The sequence below is a fragment of the Heptranchias perlo genome, chromosome 24, assembly GCF_035084215.1.
Source record: "Heptranchias perlo isolate sHepPer1 chromosome 24, sHepPer1.hap1, whole genome shotgun sequence".
Classification (NCBI taxonomy): Eukaryota; Metazoa; Chordata; class Chondrichthyes; order Hexanchiformes; family Hexanchidae; genus Heptranchias; species Heptranchias perlo.
This window is the reverse complement of record NC_090348.1, coordinates 32,076,389-32,099,916: the sequence shown is the minus strand read 5'-3', so window position 1 is coordinate 32,099,916 and position 23,528 is coordinate 32,076,389. Positions and strand designations below refer to the sequence as shown.

Below are 23,528 nucleotides of genomic sequence, written 5' to 3'. Positions count from 1 at the left end.
ACCCTGGAAGGATGCGGAGGAGAAGTTGTTGAGGGCAGTGGTGACTTTGACAGCGACAGATAAAAAGATGGCGCTCGGGCCAGCTGGGAGCAGCTCGGCATGAAGGAGGCTGCAGATGTCCACGACTACATGACGAGTGACTCTGAGCCTCCGTGTGCACTGCTGCTCAGAGAGGTCCAGGAAGCTGAGCCTCGGTCTGTAGACCCTGTGGCGAGTGTAGTGCCTTCTGCGATGCATCTCTCTCTGCCGTTGCCCTCCCTCCTGCTGTGCAGGTGGATGTGTCACAGCACTGTGTTGTGGAGCTCCACGTGTCAGAGGTGGACGGCATGGCCGGCGAGGCTGGTGATGCTGTTCGCCCTCCGAGGAGGTCATGACTGCAGCTACGGCGGCCCCCATCCGGAAGATGTACATTTTAGGGGGTCCGCAAGGTAGGTAAATGTGTGTGGACACCGGGGTAAGTGTACAAGTTGGTGAATTTTATTGTTAGGAGGAGGGTGGTGGAGGCCAAGCTTTGTCCAAAGTGACAGAGTGGCCTCCTGCAATGAGTGAGGGTCTCCCCCCACCCCCCCACCAACCTGTCAAATGGACCTTTGCAACTGCCACAGGCTGATGGCTGCAACACGTCCATTTGAACTGGGAGTGTTTCCCCCAGTACGGGAAACAGTCCCAGTTGTTTGGAAAATCCCACCCCTCCTAAAATATCATGTTAATCAGGTCTCTAAACGACCTGAAGTACCTAAATGATTACCTTAAGTGATACCCCGCCGGCTTTAATTGCCGGCGGAAGTCCCACATGCGGGGGCTGCGTGCGCATGTCAGCGCGTCACTGGGGAACCCGGAAGTGGGCGGGTTGGAGCCGGGCTCCAGACCCGCCCCGGGAATCGCCGATTTTCGCAGCCCCCCTGCCATGAACGCACCCGCTCGGGGTTGCGAAAATGGAGCCCATAGAGTCTACAGCACAGAAACAGGCCATTTGGCCCAACTTGTCTATGTTGGCGTTTATGCTCCACATGAGCCTCCTCCCACCCCTCTTCATCTAACCCTATCAGCATATCCTTCTCATATTTCAAGTATTCCATGGTTGAAGTGGTACATGAAAGAAGGAAGGCCAGTAAAATCAGCAGACATCAGAACTAGACTGCACAACAGCCATCATTCCACTAACTATATCTGCAGGCCTTGGCACACCTACCTGGCAAATGATCGTTAGGCTGAATGTCAGAACAGAGCCAATTGCGCACCTTCAGGGACAGTGCAAGGACACCTGAAGTCATCCATGGGGCAGCACTGCCAGTGAGAGCCAAGGTCACTTTCGCTCTCAGTTTCTAGCTCCCTGCTATCTAGTGCCATGCATGCTGCACTGCTGTCCTCAGGGAAGGGGCTGCCGGAGTGGCAGACAGGACACCACACTCACACACAACTTATACAGCAGCCATCAACCAGGGAGTTCAGATAACTGAGCTGCTCCATCGCTTGCCCACAGACTTCATTTCCTGCTTCCACATTTATTGTACCAGACATCTTTTTTGCCCTAAACAACCTTTGGAAAGGATAAAATATCATTTTTGAATATTCACAACCTTTGACCCCTTCCTTTAAGTGGCTGCATCCCTTTCATTTTCTCATCAGCATAGGTCATCAGCCCAGCTGGAAAACAATGAGTGCAAAGCTCCATTACATTGCATGGACAATCTACTCTTATTTCTAAGCTAGCTGTGTGAGCTGTTTCACTATGGCAATTCATCTTATTGCACTTGAGAACCACCAATATAAATATTACATACTTATTTGGAAATATCTACACTAAAATACATCTTTAAACCAATTATTTTATGTGCAACTTATTCAAGACTATTATAAATGGAGCAATACACAAACAGATGGGAAGGAAAGGGGTATAAAGAATGTCAGTATTCATGGAAGAAAGCCCGCATTGATATTTTGTAGATCTTACAATGAGAGCATGCTACAGGAAACCTAAATGCAATCCACTCTCAATGGAAGATTCCAGAGCTATTCATGCTGTAAGGCTACTGAAGATTGGCTTCTAATGTTTTCATTGTACATTCCCCTTTTAAGCGACATTCACTACAGTATCTATGCCTTAGAATAATACATAACATTACCAGTTCCAATGTTACAATCAGAGCACAATGCAGTACATAGATCTACGAATCCTAGAGAAATTTGTTCAAACTTGTTTATATGATTTGGCAGCAAAAATTATGGAAAGAGGATATTGCACCAGTAACAATTTATTTCTGGACTTGTTCCACACACAAGAATGGTCTCCAATTCACAAGTGTAACTTATGGGGTCATTCCCAAGAATGAAATCAATCTAGGAACCCATTACTACTGATGCAGTATTCTACTTACAATATGTCCATTACTGTTTGAAAGTGGGGAGAAAATTCCACCCTCAGTTTCTATTCTCCCTGTCATGAGGACGATTTGACAGCTGGAATCTGTTAATTACAATAGGTTTCTTAAGTCTTTGAAACATTGTCTGTTCAATTTCTAATGTATTTCTATCAGAGTGACTTAAATGTTCCCTGTTATTTTTGTACTGTATGTCTTAAGATTGAAATTATTGCTGCACTGGTACTTTCTATACCTGTATATTTTCATTTCTTTTGCCATGTAATATCAGTGGCTATAAAAACATCGCCAAGGTAAGTAAAATGAGGAAAGCCAATCCTTAAGTCAACCCTCCATCGAAACCTAAAGTTTCCCCACCACAGTATCAATGTTGAATGGTTCCAGATGAATATACAGTATTCCAGTGGGGATTTTTGTAATTAAGGTGAGGGATGACAGAGTTAGAAAATGAAATAATTATTTTCACTTTTGCACGCGTTAACATTACCCAAGAGATATCCTGCAATGGTCATAACTCTCACTATTAAATGATTTGTAGAGCTCATAAAAGATAATATAGTGAGGAGAGAGTGAGGAAAAGAATACTGTTGTCAGGTAGTTCGAGCAAGCACTTGGCTGTATGGCTAAAAGAGTCCACATCAACCAGCAGTTGTTCCGAATCCTGGACCTTACAGGAATGCCTCTCCTACACACTGTCAGCGCCAAGGACACAAAATAAATTTACAAATATCAGGTCACTTTTAGTGCTGTTGACCTGTATCCACTGGCAACTTGATTGGGATTTCCAGAGATCCCTTTATTAATATTTAATTTCAGAGTAAACCATTATTTATCCCACTCTCAAAGACTGTTATCTGAAAGACTTGCATGTGGTACTGTCTTATTTTTTGTTTTCTAACTTTTTACATATTTTGCATTATGTTTCTCTTGGCAGAGAAAGTAGCAAATCAAAATATAAAATGCTTTTGATCTCCAGATTGTGGCTAAATGAGTTTTTTTACTGGTTTTTTTTACACCTTAATAGGAACAGAACGTTCAAACTCAAAACTTGGTACCTAAAATTCAGGCTATCGATGTATCGTTGTGCACATAATCAGTTGGTACCTTAATCTTTATGGAATGGCCTATTACCTTCTCCCCACCCTCATCAGCAAATAGATTCTTAAATTAGTTGAAAATGATGGAGGGCAAAAATCTAAAACCTGCAAAAGAACTTGGAAAGGAACAAATGGACAATTTATATGCAGCTGATAATTTCATAAGCTGAATTAAGTAAAACTAGAAAACAATAATTCTGCATATGTGCAATAATCTTTTCTTAAATTATTTGAAATAACAATATTCGCCGTGTACCAGTGTAAAAAGGATGCTACAGGGGCGATCCTGAATTCCCAGTGAGGAAATTGCTCTCAACGGGAATATAGGCCAGAGATAAGGCTGCAAACTTTTAGCCCAAATTCTCCAATGTGCATTCTCATTGAGTGCTTGTTCCTTGGGATTGCAGAATTGTCTATTGTGTCCCTATTCAAAAATGCCCCAAGAATATGACATTATTAATACAGTGTTATTTCAATCGAGCAAAAGATTTGCATCCACTCTCGTTCTGCCCCACATTCGATTATTTTTTTAAAAACCATGAACCAACCAGAAATTCCACATTCTCTAGTGAAATAATTTCTGCTTTTTAAAAACAAAACTAGTAAAATGTCATATTTCAAGAATCAATATGATGATAGATGGGAAACTGAAATTTGGATTCTAATTGAGCTTAATTAGATTACTGAACAACTGTGGAGGTTAATCCCTTTAAATAAAGCTATGAATATTTGCACAGCAATATTTTTGTGACTATGGCTAAAGTGACAATATCAGTTAAGTGCCATTTTTATAATTTTTATCATTTGTCATTCACTGGTCCCTTAGTGTAAGGGTGCCCAGTTCACTGATGGTCGGGGGTGGGGGGAAGAACATTTATGTTCTTGGTCAGTTTCCTGGCAATATCAGATATTATGTCCACTTACCAGTCCAAATCTCCCAAAGCCTCAATAAATCTAAGCATGCATTCCAACTGCAGCTTCCTTGTCCTATTCCACAGGGTTTGTCTGCATTGACTCTAAACTTGCTACATTTTGAAAGTGTAAAATACAGACTGCATACATCTCTAGTGAAATGCTGGCTAAGTTGGTAGCACTCTTTCCTCTGAATCAGAAGGTTCTGGATTGAAGTCCAACTGCAATACTTGAGTGTGTAATCTAAGTTAACATTAAGGTCCAGTACTGAAGGAGTCCTGCATTGTCAGAGGTTCCATCTTTCAGATGAGATGGTAAGCTGAGGTGGCACCTGCTTGTTATGGTGGACATTGATGATCTTATAGCACCATTTGAAGAAGATCAGGGATTTCTCCCAATGTCCTAGTCTACTAGCCATGATGTGGAGATGCCGCTACACGTAACTCCACCAGCAGGAAAAAAAAGTTATCTGTTTTCAATACAACTGGACATTCTCTCTCTCTCTCTCTCTCTGCCTTTCGGGTCTCTTTCTCTCTTTGTCTGTGTAATCTGACCCATTGTGTATTCAGTATACTGGGATGTACTATTTTCCGTGGCTAACCTGTCTGAACACCAACAACACCTTTGATTGGTGTGATCGTGTCCCAGCCTAATTAAGATATGCGATTTGAGAACCTTTCACTCACTCACCTGACGAAGGAGATAATCTCCGAAAGCTTGTGATTTTCAAATAAAACTGTTGGACTATAACCTGGTGTTGTAAGATTCCTTACACTAGTCTACTAGCACCACCCAAAAAGCAAATTAACTGGCCGTTCATCTCATTTCTCTTGGCTTTGTGCAAAATGGCAAAAGCATTACTGCATTTCAAAGTAATTCAATGCGTGTAAGGTGCTCCAAGGTATTCTATAAATGTAAGTCTTTATTTTTAAGAAGTTTTAAAAGTACTCATTGAGTATTTATCAAATTTTCCTTTTATGAAATGATACATTTCAGCTGTATCTGTTTTTGACATAATAGCAGAAGAGTGAGGCATCTCAGAGAGGTCCCTTCAGTGCACCTGTGGTGCAAACTGCATTATGCAAAGTGCCCCTGCACCAAGAATGTGCTGGGGCTACAATTTTGGGCCCCATCGTGCCATTCCTTTCAGACCAGATACCAAAGGAACTAGAAGTGAAAAGCTCCATAAGATACAGCAGAGAGCAAAGAAGTATAGAAGCAAGAAAACAAAGAGAATTAAAGTGAGAGGAAATAATAAGGCAGAATATCACAGAAATATTGTATCAAGTTTTTACGTGTACATACACAAGTGACAACCTGCTTATGTTAATTGTTTCCATACTTTCTTTTAGTGTGCTTACATTCATGTAAACAGGAAATAAATGTGAAAACAGGAGAAATGCAGAAAAATAGACTGTATACAAGAAAAGTCTGAATGTAATAAGGGAGCATTATGTTAATCCATAGAAGTCTGTAAAAAATGTGTGCAAACCAGACTAGAATATTCCTTACCACAAATCATTAATCTTAAAAATCAAGGGGCTCTGAGAATAAGGCCGAGAATACCAGACTTAGTCCTTTGAGGATTTGCTTTTTGCATGTCCAAGGTATTAAAGAATTAACCTTTTTAATGGCTACAGAACTGAGAACCCATGGGCAAATCTACTGAAACATGCAATCAATATATTGAAAAAAAGAAAAGCAACATAGAAATATTAAATAGAGACAAAAATTGCTCTAAATGTACAGCAGGTCAGTCAGCACTTGAAAGGGAAAAGATACTTTGATATTTTCCTCACAGTCCTTCAGCAGAATCCCAAAGGAATATCAGAACTAGTTTGGATGAAACGTTATACCCAAAGCATTCATCTATTTTTCTCTCTCAGGTGTTGAACGATCTAGCGTATATTCCCAACATTTCACATTTTTATTTTATACTTTCTGCATTGATGAAGTAACCCAACACTCATGTAACAGATACCAAACTCATGATATGCTACATTGTAAATTCATTTTGGCATGAATTCTATACCAGACACTTATCTGATTTTGGTTATGATTCGTGTGCTGAGAGAGATAGTAGAAATGCTGATTTATGAAGCAGATAACGATTTATTCAAAGGTTTTTCATTTACTGTCAAATCCAGGATATGAATAATGGCTCCCATCTGCAGTTTTCCATGAGTGAATCTTAGAAATCATTCAGTGCAAGTCCCAGAAAATAATTGATTCTTTTTATATAACTATAGCTGCAGCTGTTTGCAATAGTTCTAAATAGCTGTGGTTACTGTATCACTCTGGGTAGAGCCATGGACAGGCCGCAGCATATCCATGGTTTTGGCCACAGCTGATAGAGCAGTGAGCAGGCACAATCACACCACTGAGACTTAATGTAAGTACTTACTTACTAACTAGGGTATATTTACAAAAATAGGGGGGGGGGGGGATGTGCTGAATATGGAATTAAAACATTCATTTTTGGAGTAAATAGTCTTCTTCTCACACGCGCAGTGTTGCTGATTTGACTACATATCACCTAACTACTACTTCCAGATTTATGTCATCTCTCCTACTTGTTCCAACCCCGGAGGTGTCCTGCACTATGGAGGTCATTTTCTGACGTGCATTGGCAGCAGGCAAGGTTCCTGCCACCAGCGAGCACTCATAAACTTACTTGTTATACGCCCTGGCCCCCAGGTTTCTAAACAGTAAAAAAAAATCCTACAGCAAAAAATGAGACTGTTTGCCCTTGGCTTTGCACTCCATTCTCTGGTGCCAAATTGGTTCTCGTTGAACATAACTGCATGATTTATATATGCCTCTAATTCATAATTGGTCAGATACTATTGTTGAAGTAAAACAATTACCTGTTGTGATGATTTGTGTTGTGATTGTGATCTGTATTCCCACATGTTGAAGTACTTCAGTGATGTATGTCTTATGGAAAAGGCAAGATATGGGATGCCTCTTTGGTGTGGGATGGAGTCGGAGATCGGGGGGGTGTGGGTCGGTGATCGTTTGGGGGGTGGGGGGTCGCTGCTGGTAAAGTGGGGGGGGGGTCGCTGCTGGTAGGCTTGTTGGGCCTGGGGGAAGCACTCCTGCTCCTCCGGGCCCACAAGCAGTGCAATAAAGGCACTTACCTGCTGTTTCGGGCCTTCTCGCCTCCTCTCATGTGGCCTGAAGCAGAAGGCCCAGGAATCCCGGTCCCCAGGAGTTTAAAACAAAAAGCTGTAAAAACGGAGGCCCGCAGCCTCCTTGAAAGCTTTTAGTGACTGACCCATCTCCTAAGAGCGGGTTGGTCGCCCGTTCCTCATCCTGCCTCCGTTAAATCTGGAAATGGGCGGGGCAGGTGGGGGGGGGTTTAGATTTTTTAAATTTTTACTGACCCCAACCCACCCGTTTTTCAGAATTAAATTTTAGGCCTGAGTTTCTAAAAAGCACTGACATCCCACGCTTTGATGAGCATTGTTGTCTTGTTTCTTTGGGAACCAATCTCAGAAAAGTTTGCCAAACATATTTGCTTGGAAATGGTGTTCTTTACAGTAAAGAGGAAGATGTGGTATAATATGTCCTCATGTAACCATCTTCCTGCAGTAAGCAAAACAGTTTTACTTTTGCAAGATGTAAACTTCAGCTTGGGGCGGTTATAAATCCTCCAAACTGTGCACTGTCAGTGAAACTGTACAATTGGAAACAGTGAGAAATTCTTCAACTGTCGTTTGAAGATTTACTAAAATATCAGCGAACCATACTCAGTAGCTTTGTTAACTATATGTATGAGCATCACCTAATGGTGAAACATTGTAAATGACAAGGGAGATATGTTTTACAGATGGAGGAATAACTTGAGCTTCCTTAAATTTTTTTGCAATTCACTCCCCTCCCACTCCCCCCCCCACCCCACATTTTACTGTAGAAATGAAAACACTTTAGTCAAAGTTTAATATGGAAATATATTTCACCTATTTGAGCTTATTATGTCATTCATTTTTTAACCTGTATTTTGTCTTGTATATTTGCAAGCAACAGGAGAGCCTATCTTTCCCCTGAGTGCCTACAGAGCTTCGAATTCTTGTGGCAGTGTTATTTCTGGGTGGGGCAGAGACCTAGAAATGGCTGGAACCTTGCACTTAGTGGATGAGAATCAAGCCTTGTATTTAACCAATCGTTGAGAAATATTTTATTTATGAAATGAACAAATATCCAACTCATACTTATTACATTGGAGAGCACTTCCCATCAGCAACATTAGAAACATAACATTAATGATTCCTGCTGAGTGAATTAAAATTATTAATTAAAAGGGTCATAATACCCAAGCAGAAATCTAGACTAATCCCAGTGCACAAGAACCAGGGCCCACATAATTTTAAACTCTTGATTTATATTCTTATATTGTTAATCAGTTCTGTTCATACAACAATTGACCAGTTGTAATTTATGACCTTATTAACTGGGGAAAAAAGACTTGAAAGACTGTAAAATGTCAGTTTAGTTTAGTTGGTAGCATTCTCACCTCTGAGTCAGAATGATGCGAGTCCAAGCTCTATTCCAAGACTTGAGTATTACAGAGGGATTGCTGCATTGTAATAAATATTGTCCTTCCAAGATGGGTATTAAAGATCCCAAGGAACTATTTGAAGAAGGAGATAACAAACATTCTTCTCTCAGCCAACACCGCCCAAGCAGATTACTTGTCATTCATCTGTGTTAAATGTGGGATCTTCTGCGATGCAAAATGGCTGCTGCGTTGGCCTACATAACAACCACTGCACTTCAAAATAATTAATATGTAAAATGGTTTGAGATATTTCTGAGAGACATGGCAAGGCACGACATAAATGTCTTTCTTATTAACAGTGGTGGGGAAAGTATGGAATGAAACTCAATAATATTGGTATCGGAATCCCAGTTATGAGAAAAGATTATGAAAGGTGGATGTGTTCTTTGGAAAAGAGGAGAGTTTGGGTTGAAGTTATCAAAATTATGAAGGAGATTGGCAATGTTAATCGGAGCAAATTGTGCACTCTGGCAAAGAGTTCAATTACCACAAGTTAAAAATTAGGAAGTTAGGAGTAAGAAGAGAAATCAGATAGACATATTTACATTAAAGGGTAATAGACTTATGGAATAACTTACCAGTGAACACCATTGAAATAGACAGTGTAAGTGGGTTGAAGAGGCAACTAGATAGGATTCTGGAGACAAAACTAATAGAGTGGCTTGGGGGCTGATTTCCACTGTGTATTTTTTTTTAAATGGAAAGGATTGTGGAGATGAATGTTAAAACTGGCAGAAACGGGAGATAAACTGAAACCGCCAATTGGTTCCTCTTCTGCACTACTTCCTGTCATACAGCCAGAAAATGGGGAATGAAATTCATGGCAATTTTATTTTGAAAAATCCTGCTGTTGCTTGTTAATGAGCCTTCAGAGAAAGATCCAGCAGTTTTCCACTGGGGAAATCAACTCACCCACTGAGATGGAATTAATTCAACAGTGGAATAACTAAACTTTTTGGCATGGATCTGTTGATCATTCATTTTGTTGTAATTGCTGTATTAACTAGTTCAATGTCAGCATTGGTAGATAAAGCCGCCCAGAACCATAGGTTCCATCGGAGAATGAGTCCTCACCCACCAACTATCATTAAGGCTTTTAATAGTTTATTATTGGTGTTTACCGATTCTTTAATCAACTGAGCAGTACTCCAAACAATGCACTATAAACAGATGAGCAGAAATTTGTTTAATAGCTCCAATGTATTGCTAAGCTGTGCATTCAATTCTTCCTCATAAAAAGTTGGAAATGTCAATGTTTGGATATTTAAAAGAAGCACAAAGAGTTTAAATATAATTTCCAATGCAAGGTAGATGATGCACACAGTTTTTAAAACTTGAAGTGTAGTTTCTAATTTCTGAACTCAAAAGGTTTATTACATACACACAGCAAATGCTTTGGTTCTGATATCTAGATCAATAAATCAGTCTTTCCAAGATCTAGAAATGGTACAATTTCACTACTCAGTTTAATTTCTTGCTATTTCCTAATCTCCAGAGCCAGATTAAATCCTTGATTAGTTAAGTGGCTGTTATGGAATGAGAGGTGCAAGATGAGCATAATTGGCCTTGTTTCTGCTGAGGAAATCCAATTGGATTAATTCACCCAGTGGAAAACTGAAGCACTTAGCATTTCTGTTCACTTCCATTAAAATAAACAAAAAAAAAGTGAGATTAACACCCAGTTTTCTAAAAGTAGAAAATATCCTCTATGTGCGGTCAGTGGGTAAATGGGGTTGAGATCAACCGAAAAACTGCCGGTGGTCTGAGTCGGTGAGAAGCAACTTCAGGTGTCTACAGGCAGAATGACAAAAAAAAACCTTAAAAAGCATTTCCTGGATGAAGAAATCTGCATTCGTACTGTACAGAGTATCAGCTAATTCCCCAGTTGCTGTGCCTCAGAAATCTCAGTCTAAGTTACCCAGAGTGCATACCAAAGAAATTTGCGACTCCACTGGCTCTAATTCTGACAAATGCAAATGAGGCCAGTGGGGACTCAGTGGGCAAATCGTGGGAAGACTCAAAAAATGTGAGGAAACTCGGGGTAAATGTTTTAAAAGATATACAAGTGATGGAAATTTCCTCACTAAAAAAAAAATTCCTGCGCCGTTTATACAACACTAATGTGTGGAAAGAGGCAAGGAAATTCACCCCCTTTCTCTTTAAATCTCCCTGTACTTTACACTCAAGCTGCTTCTAGTGTTCTGTCAATGCATCTCTTGATCATTTTGCAATGAGATGTATGTGAGTAGCTGGATGACTGGTCCTCCTGATTTTCTTTCCACATGAATCAATTTATCCCTTTCAGTTTATTGATAAAGTACCAGATGACAAGGTTTCTAATTGGATTTGGCTCCACTTACTTAGATATGAGACTAGCAGCCTACTGTCTATAGTGCTGTTCATGTTTCAGAGCATCTCTGGACATTTTAGAAGGGGGATAGATGAACATCAAGCACAAAAAGAAGGAAAACAGAAAATGCTGGAAATACTCAGCAAGTCAGGCAGCATCCGTGGAGAAAGAAACAGAAGCTGACGAAAGGTCATCGACCTGAAACGTTAACTCTGTTTCTTTCTCCAGTATTTTCTGTTTTTATTTCAGATTTCCAGCATCCGTAGTATTTTGCTTTTGATAAAAAGGAATTCAGGTTTGCATATCAAAGATGCAATGAAGGCAGAGTAGTTCTGAAAGAGAATTTTAAAAAGCAGGAGGATGACTGAAAGATTGGCCTCTGCTGCTGAGGTGGAGGGAGAAGGGAACAAACAAAAATGCATTAAGAAGATTATAGGGCAAGGGCTGAGAGGTGTGTCTTGATAAGGTAAGGGTGAAAGAAGGTGGTGCCAGGCCATGAGAGATTTGAAAGCAGGGATGAGAATCTTGATTCACTGGAGCTAATAGAGCTCAGCAAGGGCAGGGTGATGAGTGTACTGGACTTAGTGCAGAAAGAGGGCTTAAGCTGTGAGGATCTGGATTAGTGAAGGTGTAGATAAGGTGGCAAGGAAAGCGTTAGATAAGTCAATCCCTGAGATGATGAATATGTGGATGAGGATTTCAACAGAGGTGGGTTTTAGCTGGGTAATAAGTGGCCAATGTTCTGGAGAGTTTGAGGGCAGACCATACATGAGGTAGAAGTAAAAACAGAAAATGCTGGCAGCACCTGTGGAGAAAGAAACAGAGTTAACGTTTCAGGTCGATGAGCCTTCGTCAGAACTGGAAGAAGTTGAAGATTACACAATTTTTAAGCAAGTACAGAGCCAGGGAATGGGAACAAAGGGGAAGGTCTCTGATGGGGTGGAGGGCAGGAGTGATTAAATGATAAAAGGGATGACATGAGGTAGAAGGCTCAGCTCAGAGTCAAACAGAACAATGGTGTCATGCACCACTGGGCTCAGTTTCAGGGGGCAACTATGGAGGTGATAGAGTTAGACCCAGAATCATATAGTTGCTGGCAACAGTCAAATCTGATGGCTTCAGTTTTGCCAGTATTGAACCAGACAGCTACTGTTTTAATAAAACCTTAGTAGATGGGAGTGAAGGCCTCACTGTCATAGTGACTTTATATGGGGCAGAAACCTGATGGCAATACCTGGATAATATTTTATTCTGTAAAGCAATAAATCCCAGTGGCACTAGATTTTTTAAGATAGTCACTTTGATTAATAAGCTAGTATCTCTTTCAGTTGAGTTGTACAACATTAAAAACAGTCTACATTACACAATTACTGACATATGTTATAGGTTACCCTTGTTCAAAAGGTCCTCACATTTGCAGTGACAAAATACACTGCAAGTACAAAGCAACTTTTGCTTTAACTGAAAAAATTTAGTAGCTGAAAATTGTAGTAACCTATTAAATGATCTACTGTTGTGAATGACAGAAAAATATTGCTTCTAATATGTCAGGGAAGCAGAGTTTTCACCTCCTCCCTTCCCACCGTCCAGGGCCCCAAACATTCCTTCCAGGTGACTGTATTCGCTGCTCACAATGCGGTCTCCTCTACATTGGGGAAACCAAATGCAGACTGGATAATCACCTTGCTGAACACCTCTGCCAGTCCGCAAGCGTGACCCTGACCTGCCGGTCCCTTGACATTTTAATTCCCCATCCCACTCCCACTCTGACCTCTTTGTCCTCTGCCTCTTACACTGTTCCAATGAAGCTCAATGGAAGCTCGAGAAACAGGACCTCATCTTTCGTTTAGGCACTTTACAACCTTCTGGACTCAACATTGATTTCAATAACTTCAGATCATAACCACTGCTCCCATTTTTTTTCAGACAGCAGGTGCTGGTAATGGTTCTGATGTTGCCATTTACAGCTCCTCTAGACCTATCTTTTGTTTCTTTATTTGTCCCATTATCACCCTCTATGCCTTGAACCATCATCCCTTTTGCCAATTAATCACTCCTGCCCTCCACCCTAACACAGACCTTCCCTTTTGTCCTTTCCTCCCCCCGCCCACCTTTCCCTGGCTCTGTACTTGCTTAAAAACTGTTTAATCTTCAACTTCTTCCAGTTCTGACAAAAGGTCATCGACCTGAAACATTAACTGCTTCGTTCTCTACAGATGCTGTCTGACTTGCTGAGTATTTTCAGCATTTTTTGTTTTTATTTCAGGGAGTGGTTTTATAATATAGCTTGGAAGTATAAAAGGTACAGAGAAGAAATACTGAGTTTAAACTTAATTAATTTAACAATAATTCTCTATGGTGGTCTCTAACAACGTTCAGTTGAAGAGTGGTATTGATGGTGGCTATGGAAAAGTTTGCAGCACAAATCATCCTGCTGTCCTGGCCAACAGAGGACATCTAGTAAAGGCAATAAGGCAAATAATTTCAAGAATGCTTTTCTTCATTAACATTGATGTTTGACATACGGGGAAGGGGGAGCTTTCCTCTGGGTATTGTGCATAATGAAATTGTAAACTCATTTATAAAGAACACATTTATGATAACCCTACACATAGCACACAGAGGAAATCTTTACACCGTGGATTGTTCAACTGTTCAGTAACATAATCCTACCAATGTGGAGCCACCTGGTAGTGGTGAAAGTACCCATCTCAAATGGTCTACAGTAATTGGGAATAACCAACAAATCTTCGCTGTGAGCTGTGAACTCCATGACTAGCCGAAAATCATGAAACCTGAAACCAAACTAAGAATAGTGATAAGCTGTGAAAGCCTTTCTGTTATGTAGACATCCAGATCAATGTGCCTTCAGTCATTTTCCCTAACTTTATTCTTATGCCTGCTTGGCGTCCATTTTCCCAATATGGATGTTGCTTTAGTTTCTTTGCACAGATGTTTCAAGCCCTGGTTGATGTCTCCAAATGTTCATTCCCATCTGAAACAAAAGCTCTAGCAGTCTATTATATACTTATTTGATCCTAACAGGATTGGATAATCTCATCATAACTGCAACATCATAATCTTATCAAACAAATCAAATAAACATTGCTAATGGAAACCAATTAAATTTCATGGGGCAATTTTGATGTTCAAAAAGCAAAGTACAGATGTAACCCAGGAACATTGAACCATGCAAGATTAGTTAAATCCAACTCTTCCATTCTCAACTTCTGGTGTTGTGAAAGCTGATAACTCAATTTATTTACCAATATAGTCACTTTATTAATCAGTAGGCAGGGGGATTGCAGCCTATAGATGCTTACGATTTAGCAGATAATTCACAGAGCTGAACAAATGCTGTAGCAATTTTGTGGCTTGCTCACCATCTGTCTTAACCGGGAGTTCTGGATAGAGGTGGGCAATTACGAAGAAAAATATAAAAGGCATTAAATAATCGTCAAATTAAATGAAAAATGTTAATGTTGTTTATCTGTGATTCTGTAATATCTCAAGCATTATTGGTTAATGCCTAGATTGATATCATACGGTTAGAATGGGCCAATCATAACATTGAAAGAAAAAGCCAACCCGTTTCAGTTCCCCATTCCTTCACTCCATGAATCATCCATTCATTTACTGGCCGTGCCCAGCCTCTACTCCATCCCAGCACTGTAACAAAGCCCAGCAAGGGTCTGCACTACTCCCTCCCAGACCTACCCTTTGTGCTCCAGCACCACTTTGTCTTTCTCAGCAAGACCCTCCCTGTATAATCCAACTCTGCTCCCTCTCACCGAGTAATTTTAGAAGTAACCCCACTGCCTACTGCTTTCTGTAGCTCCAGGCACTATTCCTCCACTCACCTTAGTTCTATGCCTCACCTTTTTGTTGGTCCAGGCCCATCTCCCATTCTCTCCTCACCTCCAATTTCTAAGTCCCCAACATAGTGGCACAGCAGGGTGATGCTGCAGATCAGAAGCACAGATTTAAACAGATGGACAAGCTTGCTCAACTTGAAGACATGAAGATCAGCTGATTTCCTTAGTACCCTGAGACACCGCTACAGCTTTGTCTGTGTTACCTCCCAGTTCAAGTTTTGGGCATTAGACCCACTGGACAGCTCCCATCTATTGCTCGAGACCTTGGGCCCCATTGCAGTCCCTCTTCACCCTGGATTTAGAACTGGCTGCACGTCCTACCACTCCAGCTTTGGATTCCTTTTCATTCCCTCCTTGGCCTCAACTCAGATTCCATGGCATTGCTGCTCCAGGTTCCAGGCTACTCCCACTGAGGCCCATGACCTTGCTCCCAGTTTCTGTCTCACCTGTATAAGTTGCAACAGTTCCCAGACAGCCCAATTCTGGTCTGGCTACAGCTCCCAGTCTAATACTACATGACTACCCGGGTGGTGTAAAAGATCAGAACCTCTTCTCCAAGCCACACCAACTGCCTCCGTGCACACTTTAATTCTCTGGTAGCCCCCTCTCCCCCCCACCAAACACACACACACACACACACACACACACACACACAGTATAAGCACCCCTTATCCACTCCCAGCCTCTAGTCTCTCTCACACTCGAGTGTTGCAGTGCTTTACAGATGGTTTCCCCCTTGCCCTAACCTGTCCCCAGCTTGCATAGATAGCAATCTCAGACCAAGTTAATGGTGGTCCCATTTTGCACCATTCTCTACTTTTTTTTAAAGTAAAAGATAAGGTCAATAAATCAGTAAAGGAGCTTTCACGAGATACATACATTGAGAAACACACAAATAAAGAGGAGGCAGAGGGATATGCAGATTTGCAGAAAGGGTGACATAATGAGTTAAAGAGATACAGAGATCACAATGAGAGAAACCGAGAGAACAAAAATGGAAATAAGAAAATAAACAGAAAGATACCTAGAGGGAGACAGAAAGAATTAGAGAGCAGGAGAAAAGCAGATAGTTACAGGAAGAGAGAAACATAAATTATTATTTTTGCTGTCAGCAGCTAGTAAAAAATCTTATAAACTTTGTTTTTGCATTAGGTGGGCAGTTGTACATTGGCCTCTACACTGATTTTTTTGGAGAAGACCCTGCAATATTTAGAAGTTTGGGCTACCGTTCTACAACAAGAACAGAATATGATGAACGATTGCTGAAAGGTAATCTATTACAATTTATCTCATTAAGTTATTACTAAACAACTGTCTGTACAGTACTAAGGAATTGAACACAGGCACAATCAGAGGCCTTGATTCTCTAGTAGAGTAGAGGCAGATTATGGCTATTTGGTCACAGTTTTGGTACAGTTGGTCCTGTTCCCTTTCCAAAATTACAGTTTGGGCTGAAACAGAAGCTTAAAAAAAATCACGGGCTGAAGGAGATGATTATTGACATGAGATCACGCACGAGAACATCTAGTGCGCTTATCCTTAATCAGGACTAACTGTTCACTCAATAGTCACCCAGTCGGAAAGCTGTATTTTTAAAACTTTGTGACAGGGTTAAGAATAACAGCCAGTGATTCTAAGGCAGTAACCCAACAGAGGGGCTCAGATGATGTCACAAAGTCTGTGATAACAGATATGCAAAAACAGGAGAAAGGGGGAAGTGCAAATTTACAGAAATGGTGAGGTAAAGAGATAAAGATAAAACAAAGATACAACGATGACAATGAAAGAAACCGAGACAGCAAAAAAGGAGAGAGAAATAGCAGAAATAATAACAGAAAATGCTGGAAATACTCAGCAGGTCAGGCAGCATTTGTGGAGAGAGAAACAGAGTTAACGTTTCAGGTCGATGACCTTTTGTCAGAAACCTTTCTGTTTTTATTTCAGATTTTCAGTATCCACAGTATTTTGCTTTTGTTTTAGAGAGAAAGAGCAGAACAGCTTCAAAGAGTACTTCAGCAGGCTGGAGGAGGGGTGGGATCAGACTAGAAATGTCCCACAGCAGGGAGTGTTGATGTCAGGCAGACTGGGACAGTCTAGCACAGAAATATCCCTCAGCTGGGTTTTGGGGGGAGTGGGGGGGGGGGTGAACAGGCCCAAAAAGTACTTTGGGAGGGACGAGAAATCCGCCGGAGCATGGGTGGGACTACATGCAGGTGATGGGGTCGATCCAAGGGAACAGTAACCAATATAACAATAGACCAAGTGTAGCCTTCAGGCTTAGAGGCTGGGGAGTAATTGAACCAAGGCATGCAGCCATAATTCAGGCTCCATTGTCAAGTCAAGTCCAATTTTGTTGGTATTTTTATAATTCCTTTATAAATTCCCTTATCACCACATTTATGATGGAAACTGCCTGGGTGAACTTGCCATGCTATAATTACAACTTCCTGTTTGTGGGGGGACTGTAGCGCTTCCACAGGGGGAGAAAGAAGGGTGTAATTACACAGCATAGTGGATTTACATAGGTAAAAAGGACCTGGGAATTTATAATGGAAGTGCACACAGCCATCAGGTGTATAATATATTTTAGATTGACAGTTTTGTAGGAAAATATTTATTTTAAATTTAATGTTAAGATAGATTTTGTGTTTCTGGATTTTTTTGACCATTTATCCACAGAAAGAAGTTGGGTAAAGAGTTAATTTAATGCTGGGTTTTCAAAAGCACTGTGCATTTTCACAAGTCTTTTAAGAGGAACGTCGATGAAAGGTGGTTAACATATTAATGAGAAATTGCTTCTCCCAGAGACTAAACAATTCAGTAGTTTGCTTGAGTATTCTGGATAGTCAGAAGGACACCTCCTACCATTTGATCTCTATTGATCAGGTTACAGTGGAATTCTATTGTTACTCCTTCAGGTCCTGCAAGTAAATATAGGGCAGCATGAATTAACACTGATAAAAATAAGATGTACAGGCTGACATTAGTGAACAAGGGAAAGTATCTACTACACACCTGAATTTGTAGCAGTAGGGAACATTTATTTTATACAGACAAAGTGGGTCAAGCATTTATTTTATACAGTATCCTAAGGCACTGAATGAAAAGAAAACTGTAACTGAAATGGGAAGTGCAGAAAAGAATAAGCAGCAGAACATACAGTGACACAAAACCCTCCCTACCCTTCCCTACAAATCTGGAATATCCATATATTCAAAGAGCTCATTTTAGAATTTCTAATTAGGAACTCTCTGAAATTCAAACTAACTCTTGAAGATGTTTAGCGGTCTCATATCTAAGCATGCTATATGTTTTAACCGCGACTAAATTTCCTGGGATTAATTCTAATGATTTAAACTTTGCAATCCATTTTTTCAATCTGAACTGGCACCAGCTATTAATAAGCTGTATATCTTGAATAATAAAGCTTCTTGTAAAACTAATTAAAAAATTTGTGGACGTTTTCCAATGACTTATAAAAGTTAATTAATACTGCAAATTGGAGTGTTCTCTTGATTGTGTCTATGAAACCAGGTCTCCTTACAAGGCACAGGAAAGGGAACATTGAGCAAACTGACTCATTGCTGTCTACAACGTCAGACTGCATCTTAACATCTTCGTTGATTATTACTTTTGGACAGTTTCATTTTTACAATTGAATACAAAAAAGAAAATAAATATTTGAAAAAGAAAAATTTAAAAGGATATGGCGAAAGTGCAGGGGAATGAGACTAAGTGGATAGGTCTCTCAGAACCAGCACAAGTGGGATATGTCTAATGGCCTCATTCTGTCCTGCAAAATTCGATAATTTTAAGAAAATAAATGTACCAGAAAATTAGAGTGCTTTGTGCATTAATGTGGTTTACCGAAGATGATAGGATGGGAAGTGTTGCTCGAGTTGCTATGCGTAACATCATGAACACATTCTTTTTCAATGCCTTTACAATGTAGCCACACATAGCGATCACTGTCCCATGATTGTTATCATCTCATTTTTAAATAACAATGGAGAATAAAACATGAGCTTTCTTTGATCATTCCTTGTCAAACTTTTGTGCTGACCATAATGGAAAACATGAGCTCTGGGGAATGAGACATTATGCATTTTATTTGGTGTGTTTTAATATTGTTGACATTTAAAAACTGTACAGGAAAACAAGAACTGCTTGGTTAAAATGTAATGATTCAGAAGCCTTGTGAATGATTTGACCTATACTGGGAATCATGGGTAGTAGAATTTTCCACCATTGTCAGCCCACACAGCAGGTATTGTATTTCAGAGTAATTCAATGTATGCAAAGCACTTTGGGATGTTTGGGAAATGTGATAAGGCACTATATAAATGCACGTATTTTCTTTTACACATTAGACAATCTCTCATAGCATTGCATATAGAGAGTTTCGATTAAGTATAGTATTCAGGTCAAGAGTTAGAAGGCAGAGCAATAACTAGACCAAGGCAGGTGGAGGGGGAAGGGAAAGAAAAGGGGAGAGAGAGGGAAGGGGGAGACGGAGACGGAGAAGGAGAAGGAAAAGTGACATGGTAGGCAAGTGCTGCCATAGAATCTCAGCAGGGGGACGTATAGGCTCAGCAGGAGGGGGTCGGGGGTTGGGGTAAGCAAATTAGGGCAGAGTCAATGGAGAATTGGCAACATCACCGTTGAGGAGCTATCACTAACAGGGGCCAGGGACAAATGGCAGGGGTTATCAGAAAAAGGGGAAGCCCAGCAAGCACAGTCAGCGGGGTCAGGCAAAATCTTCCAACCGAGTTTGGGGAGGAGGTGGGGAGAAACGCCATCAACAGTCTGCCAGATACATCCAACAAGGTGAGTGCTGACTGAGCCAAAATTCGCTCACAAAATGCACGGAGCCGTGACAACGCTGGAGTGAGAGGGAGCGAGAGGCAACAAAGGCAGGAAGAAGTGCTAAGACTCAACAAGCATTTCCTCATCCTTCCCTTTTAAGTTCTTCATACAACTTAAAGCCTGTCCAAATAGTACTGTGGGCTGTGACTCGGGTTCAATGCACTCGGGGCAGGTGGGGGAGGGGAAAGTACCTAAGCCTTCAGGAAAAGTCGAAAGATCAAAAGAAAATTCAACTAGAATAAAGTTATGTTTTCCAAAAAAACAGGATAATTGATTCTTATTCCCAAAAAGATTATTAAATCTCTTCAACAATTTACAGCTCTTCCCAGCATGTTTTGTGAGATGGAATCTAGTGACCTACCTACCATTTTTAATATGTTATGGATGTGGATTGAATGGGCACATCTTAATCAAGGGAATGCTTTCCTTATTCCTCATTCAATTGCCAAGGATCATAGCAATGCAGCACTACCACAAGGCCACAAAGTTAGGCTGTCAGATCAGAACACATAAGAATGCTTTGAAGAAGAAAATGCTATTTTGCTCATTAATTCTGCACCTTCTACAGTCTATGCATTACTACCTCAACATAGACTCTGCCCCTTTATCAGGGATCAGCCATACATAGAAGCAGCATAAAGCCACACGTACCACTGTAAAGAATCAGGCAGTGACACTACTCCAGGGCTCAATTGTGCTATCTCCATGGTTGAATAGTCTGCCACCACTCACTGTCTAGGCTCACACATGAAGATTGCGCATTTGGGCAAAGTATTGAAGGTAGGTTAGTTCCATGCCCCAGCATGAGTCAACACCTTTAAGACAAATAGGGAGAACGTTTTAAAAACATAATGAATGTTGGAATCGTTACAGAGGACTCCGGTAGTGCTACTTTGAATACTATTACAACAATTGGTAACAATTCAAGCTGTTGTAAACTATTCCCACATTGCCCCACTCTCTCCAACAGCACACCACGGCCTCTCTAAAAGCTCCTAATAAGGTACCAACATCTGGCTGTAGAGATATTTATTTGAATTTTAAGCTTGTATGGAATTTCATTGCCTACATTAGTTTAGTGTTACTACAGTTTATTTTGATCTATATCCATTTACAATGTGTTTGTTATACTGTATGTTATACAGATATGGAGTTCCAGTGATTGCATTAAGCAGATCAGTAATGGAGAAGCTGTGATCAGTTGCAGGAGCTTGATTTTTATTATAGCAACAGAATCACTCCAAAGCTGCCATTTTGTTCCCCCAAACAATTTGTATTCACGTTAGTTTTGCTGCCCTTCGCTTTTTAATCCACTTGAAAACTTAAACATGGGTTTTATACAAGAAATAAACACTTCCTTTGAAAGTGACTGTGTGCCACTGCAATGGTTCACAGGTATAAACCAGAGTGATCCCAGGTGTGATCCCTGCTTTGTGCCAAGTTAGCTGATTTCAGCCAAGCAGGAACAGCATTACTGTAACTAGCTGCAGCACAAGGGTTAGGGAAAGGAAAATGGGAGAGGATTTCTGGTCCTGATCACAATATAGGAACCCCGCTGAAAGTGTAACCCGGGTAAGGACAGAATCAGGTTCGGTGGTGATGTCCTCCACAATCGGATAAATCTGGGCAAAGTATCACAGGACAATCGCTGGCTGTGGAACCATACCCCAGAATGGGAGTCACAGTGCCCTCAGAGAGAAGGAAAGAGGAGGGGATAAATTAGAAAAGAAAATTGGAGGGAAAAAAGAAAGTAATCACACAAACAATACAACTGCACAAACTGCTGATCAGACAAAGCACTTTCTGTTGCAGTACAAAGTCAAAGGTGGAAATACACCACCCAGAACCGTAATCATCAATCTGCAACAGGGTGATTTAAAACATGTTATTTCCAAAGTTCCAGCACAAACATTAATTTAAACCAGGTTAAAATTTTTTAAAATGAAAAAACTTAGAAGTCAACTCCTCAGAGATGTCCATGTCAGGCCCGAAGTGTGTAATCTAATGTCTCAACCTCAGATCACCAAGGAGTTCAAATATAGTGGCAATGGAGTGCTGTTAACTTTTAAAACAGTGTTAACAGTCTTAAGAACTACAGAAAAGAACCAACATGGTACTAAAAATGTTCCAAACGCATTTGTTGCGACATGGACAACTTTGGGGCAATAAATAAATACTTTATTCCAGCCGTTACCAGCCGCAAGACTCCTGTTACCCTCCAGCACTTCAGAACTAGTAGCAGTAGCCACTAAAATACCTGAAAGTAAGTAATAGTACTACATTCTGGGAATTTGTAACACATTATCACAAGATTAATATAAAACACATTATTATACTTCAAAGTAAAAAGTTGCATTTACAAAGTAATATGGATGATTATTGCAATATTCTAGGCCTGGACATCATCCAAAATTATATAATACAACATTATTAATGACCCGAATATGGTAATATTTAACTATTATTGGTGTGTCTCTGTGGGAGTAATTCTAGGGACCCCGGAGAGTTCTACATGAAAGAGCAGAATTATTAATGAGAAATAACCTGGCAACAGAAGAGCACTGACTGACTGTCTAGAAATCTTTGATCATAAAGAAAGGTGCATTCATGTCCTTGAAGCAGATCACTTGACCAGTTCTGACTAAACTCATTTCCACACACATTCATCAAACAAGATCATTTTTCTTGTAAAACTCATATTCCATCAGCAAGTTTCAATATATAATCCATTGATCTAATCCTAACAATTCAAGACCACATTTAACAAAAGACCCTCAGAAAACCCATCATTTTCTTTTTTTTTCATTTTGTTAATTTATTTTACCCAATATTTTCTGTACGTGACCTTTTGAAGCCCATTGTATTTAAAAAAAAACAGAACTGGCAACCCAGATGGGGACAAAGCCATAGTATCTTACAAAGCAATTATTCAAATCCATTCTGTCCCCCGGCTAACGTGTTCCTCCTTGATGCATCTGCTCTTCTTTCCAAGACAACTGCTATCTAGTGCCACCTTCATGAGCAGGTACAATCAATATCAGTCTCCAAAATCAACAACTGTCATCAATCTGGGATACATTTACACCAACAACCTAATTGAGCCTTTTTTTAAAGCCTGCAAATCTATTACAAAAAATCTCTTTCTTATCTAAATAACAGAGCTTTGAATAGCTGAAAGATTTACTCAAAATATAGTAAATGCCTCAAGATCTTTAGACAATCAAGTCTCCTCTTCACATTAATACTTGAAGAATGAACTAGAGAATTGGCTGGTATAATACCATGAGTTCTTAGTTAATTTTATAATGATCTACTCCTGAGACTTGCTTGATCAAGAGTGCAGAATCAGCCCTATGTTAGTAGGCTATCTCCAACCTGTGCTCATGTCTAAAGAGGCTCCACGTTGGGATTAGACCCTTGCAAGTGCAATCCCATGAAATTTTCTTTGCTGTAGATAACATTTTTTTTAAAAAAAACCTTAATAAC

General features: G+C 40.2%; 1 protein-coding gene across 1 annotated transcript in view; it reads left to right on the top strand.

The window, feature by feature from the left end:
- The window catches only part of LOC137341868 (semaphorin-3E-like), a 216,037-nt gene that overhangs the window by 140,959 nt on the left and 51,550 nt on the right, over positions 1 to 23,528 (top strand). Inside the window, exon 6 of the mRNA XM_068005378.1 lies at positions 16,329 to 16,445. Within this exon, the coding sequence (XP_067861479.1) occupies positions 16,329 to 16,445 (117 nt within the window). The remainder of the gene's footprint in view (positions 1 to 16,328; positions 16,446 to 23,528) is intronic.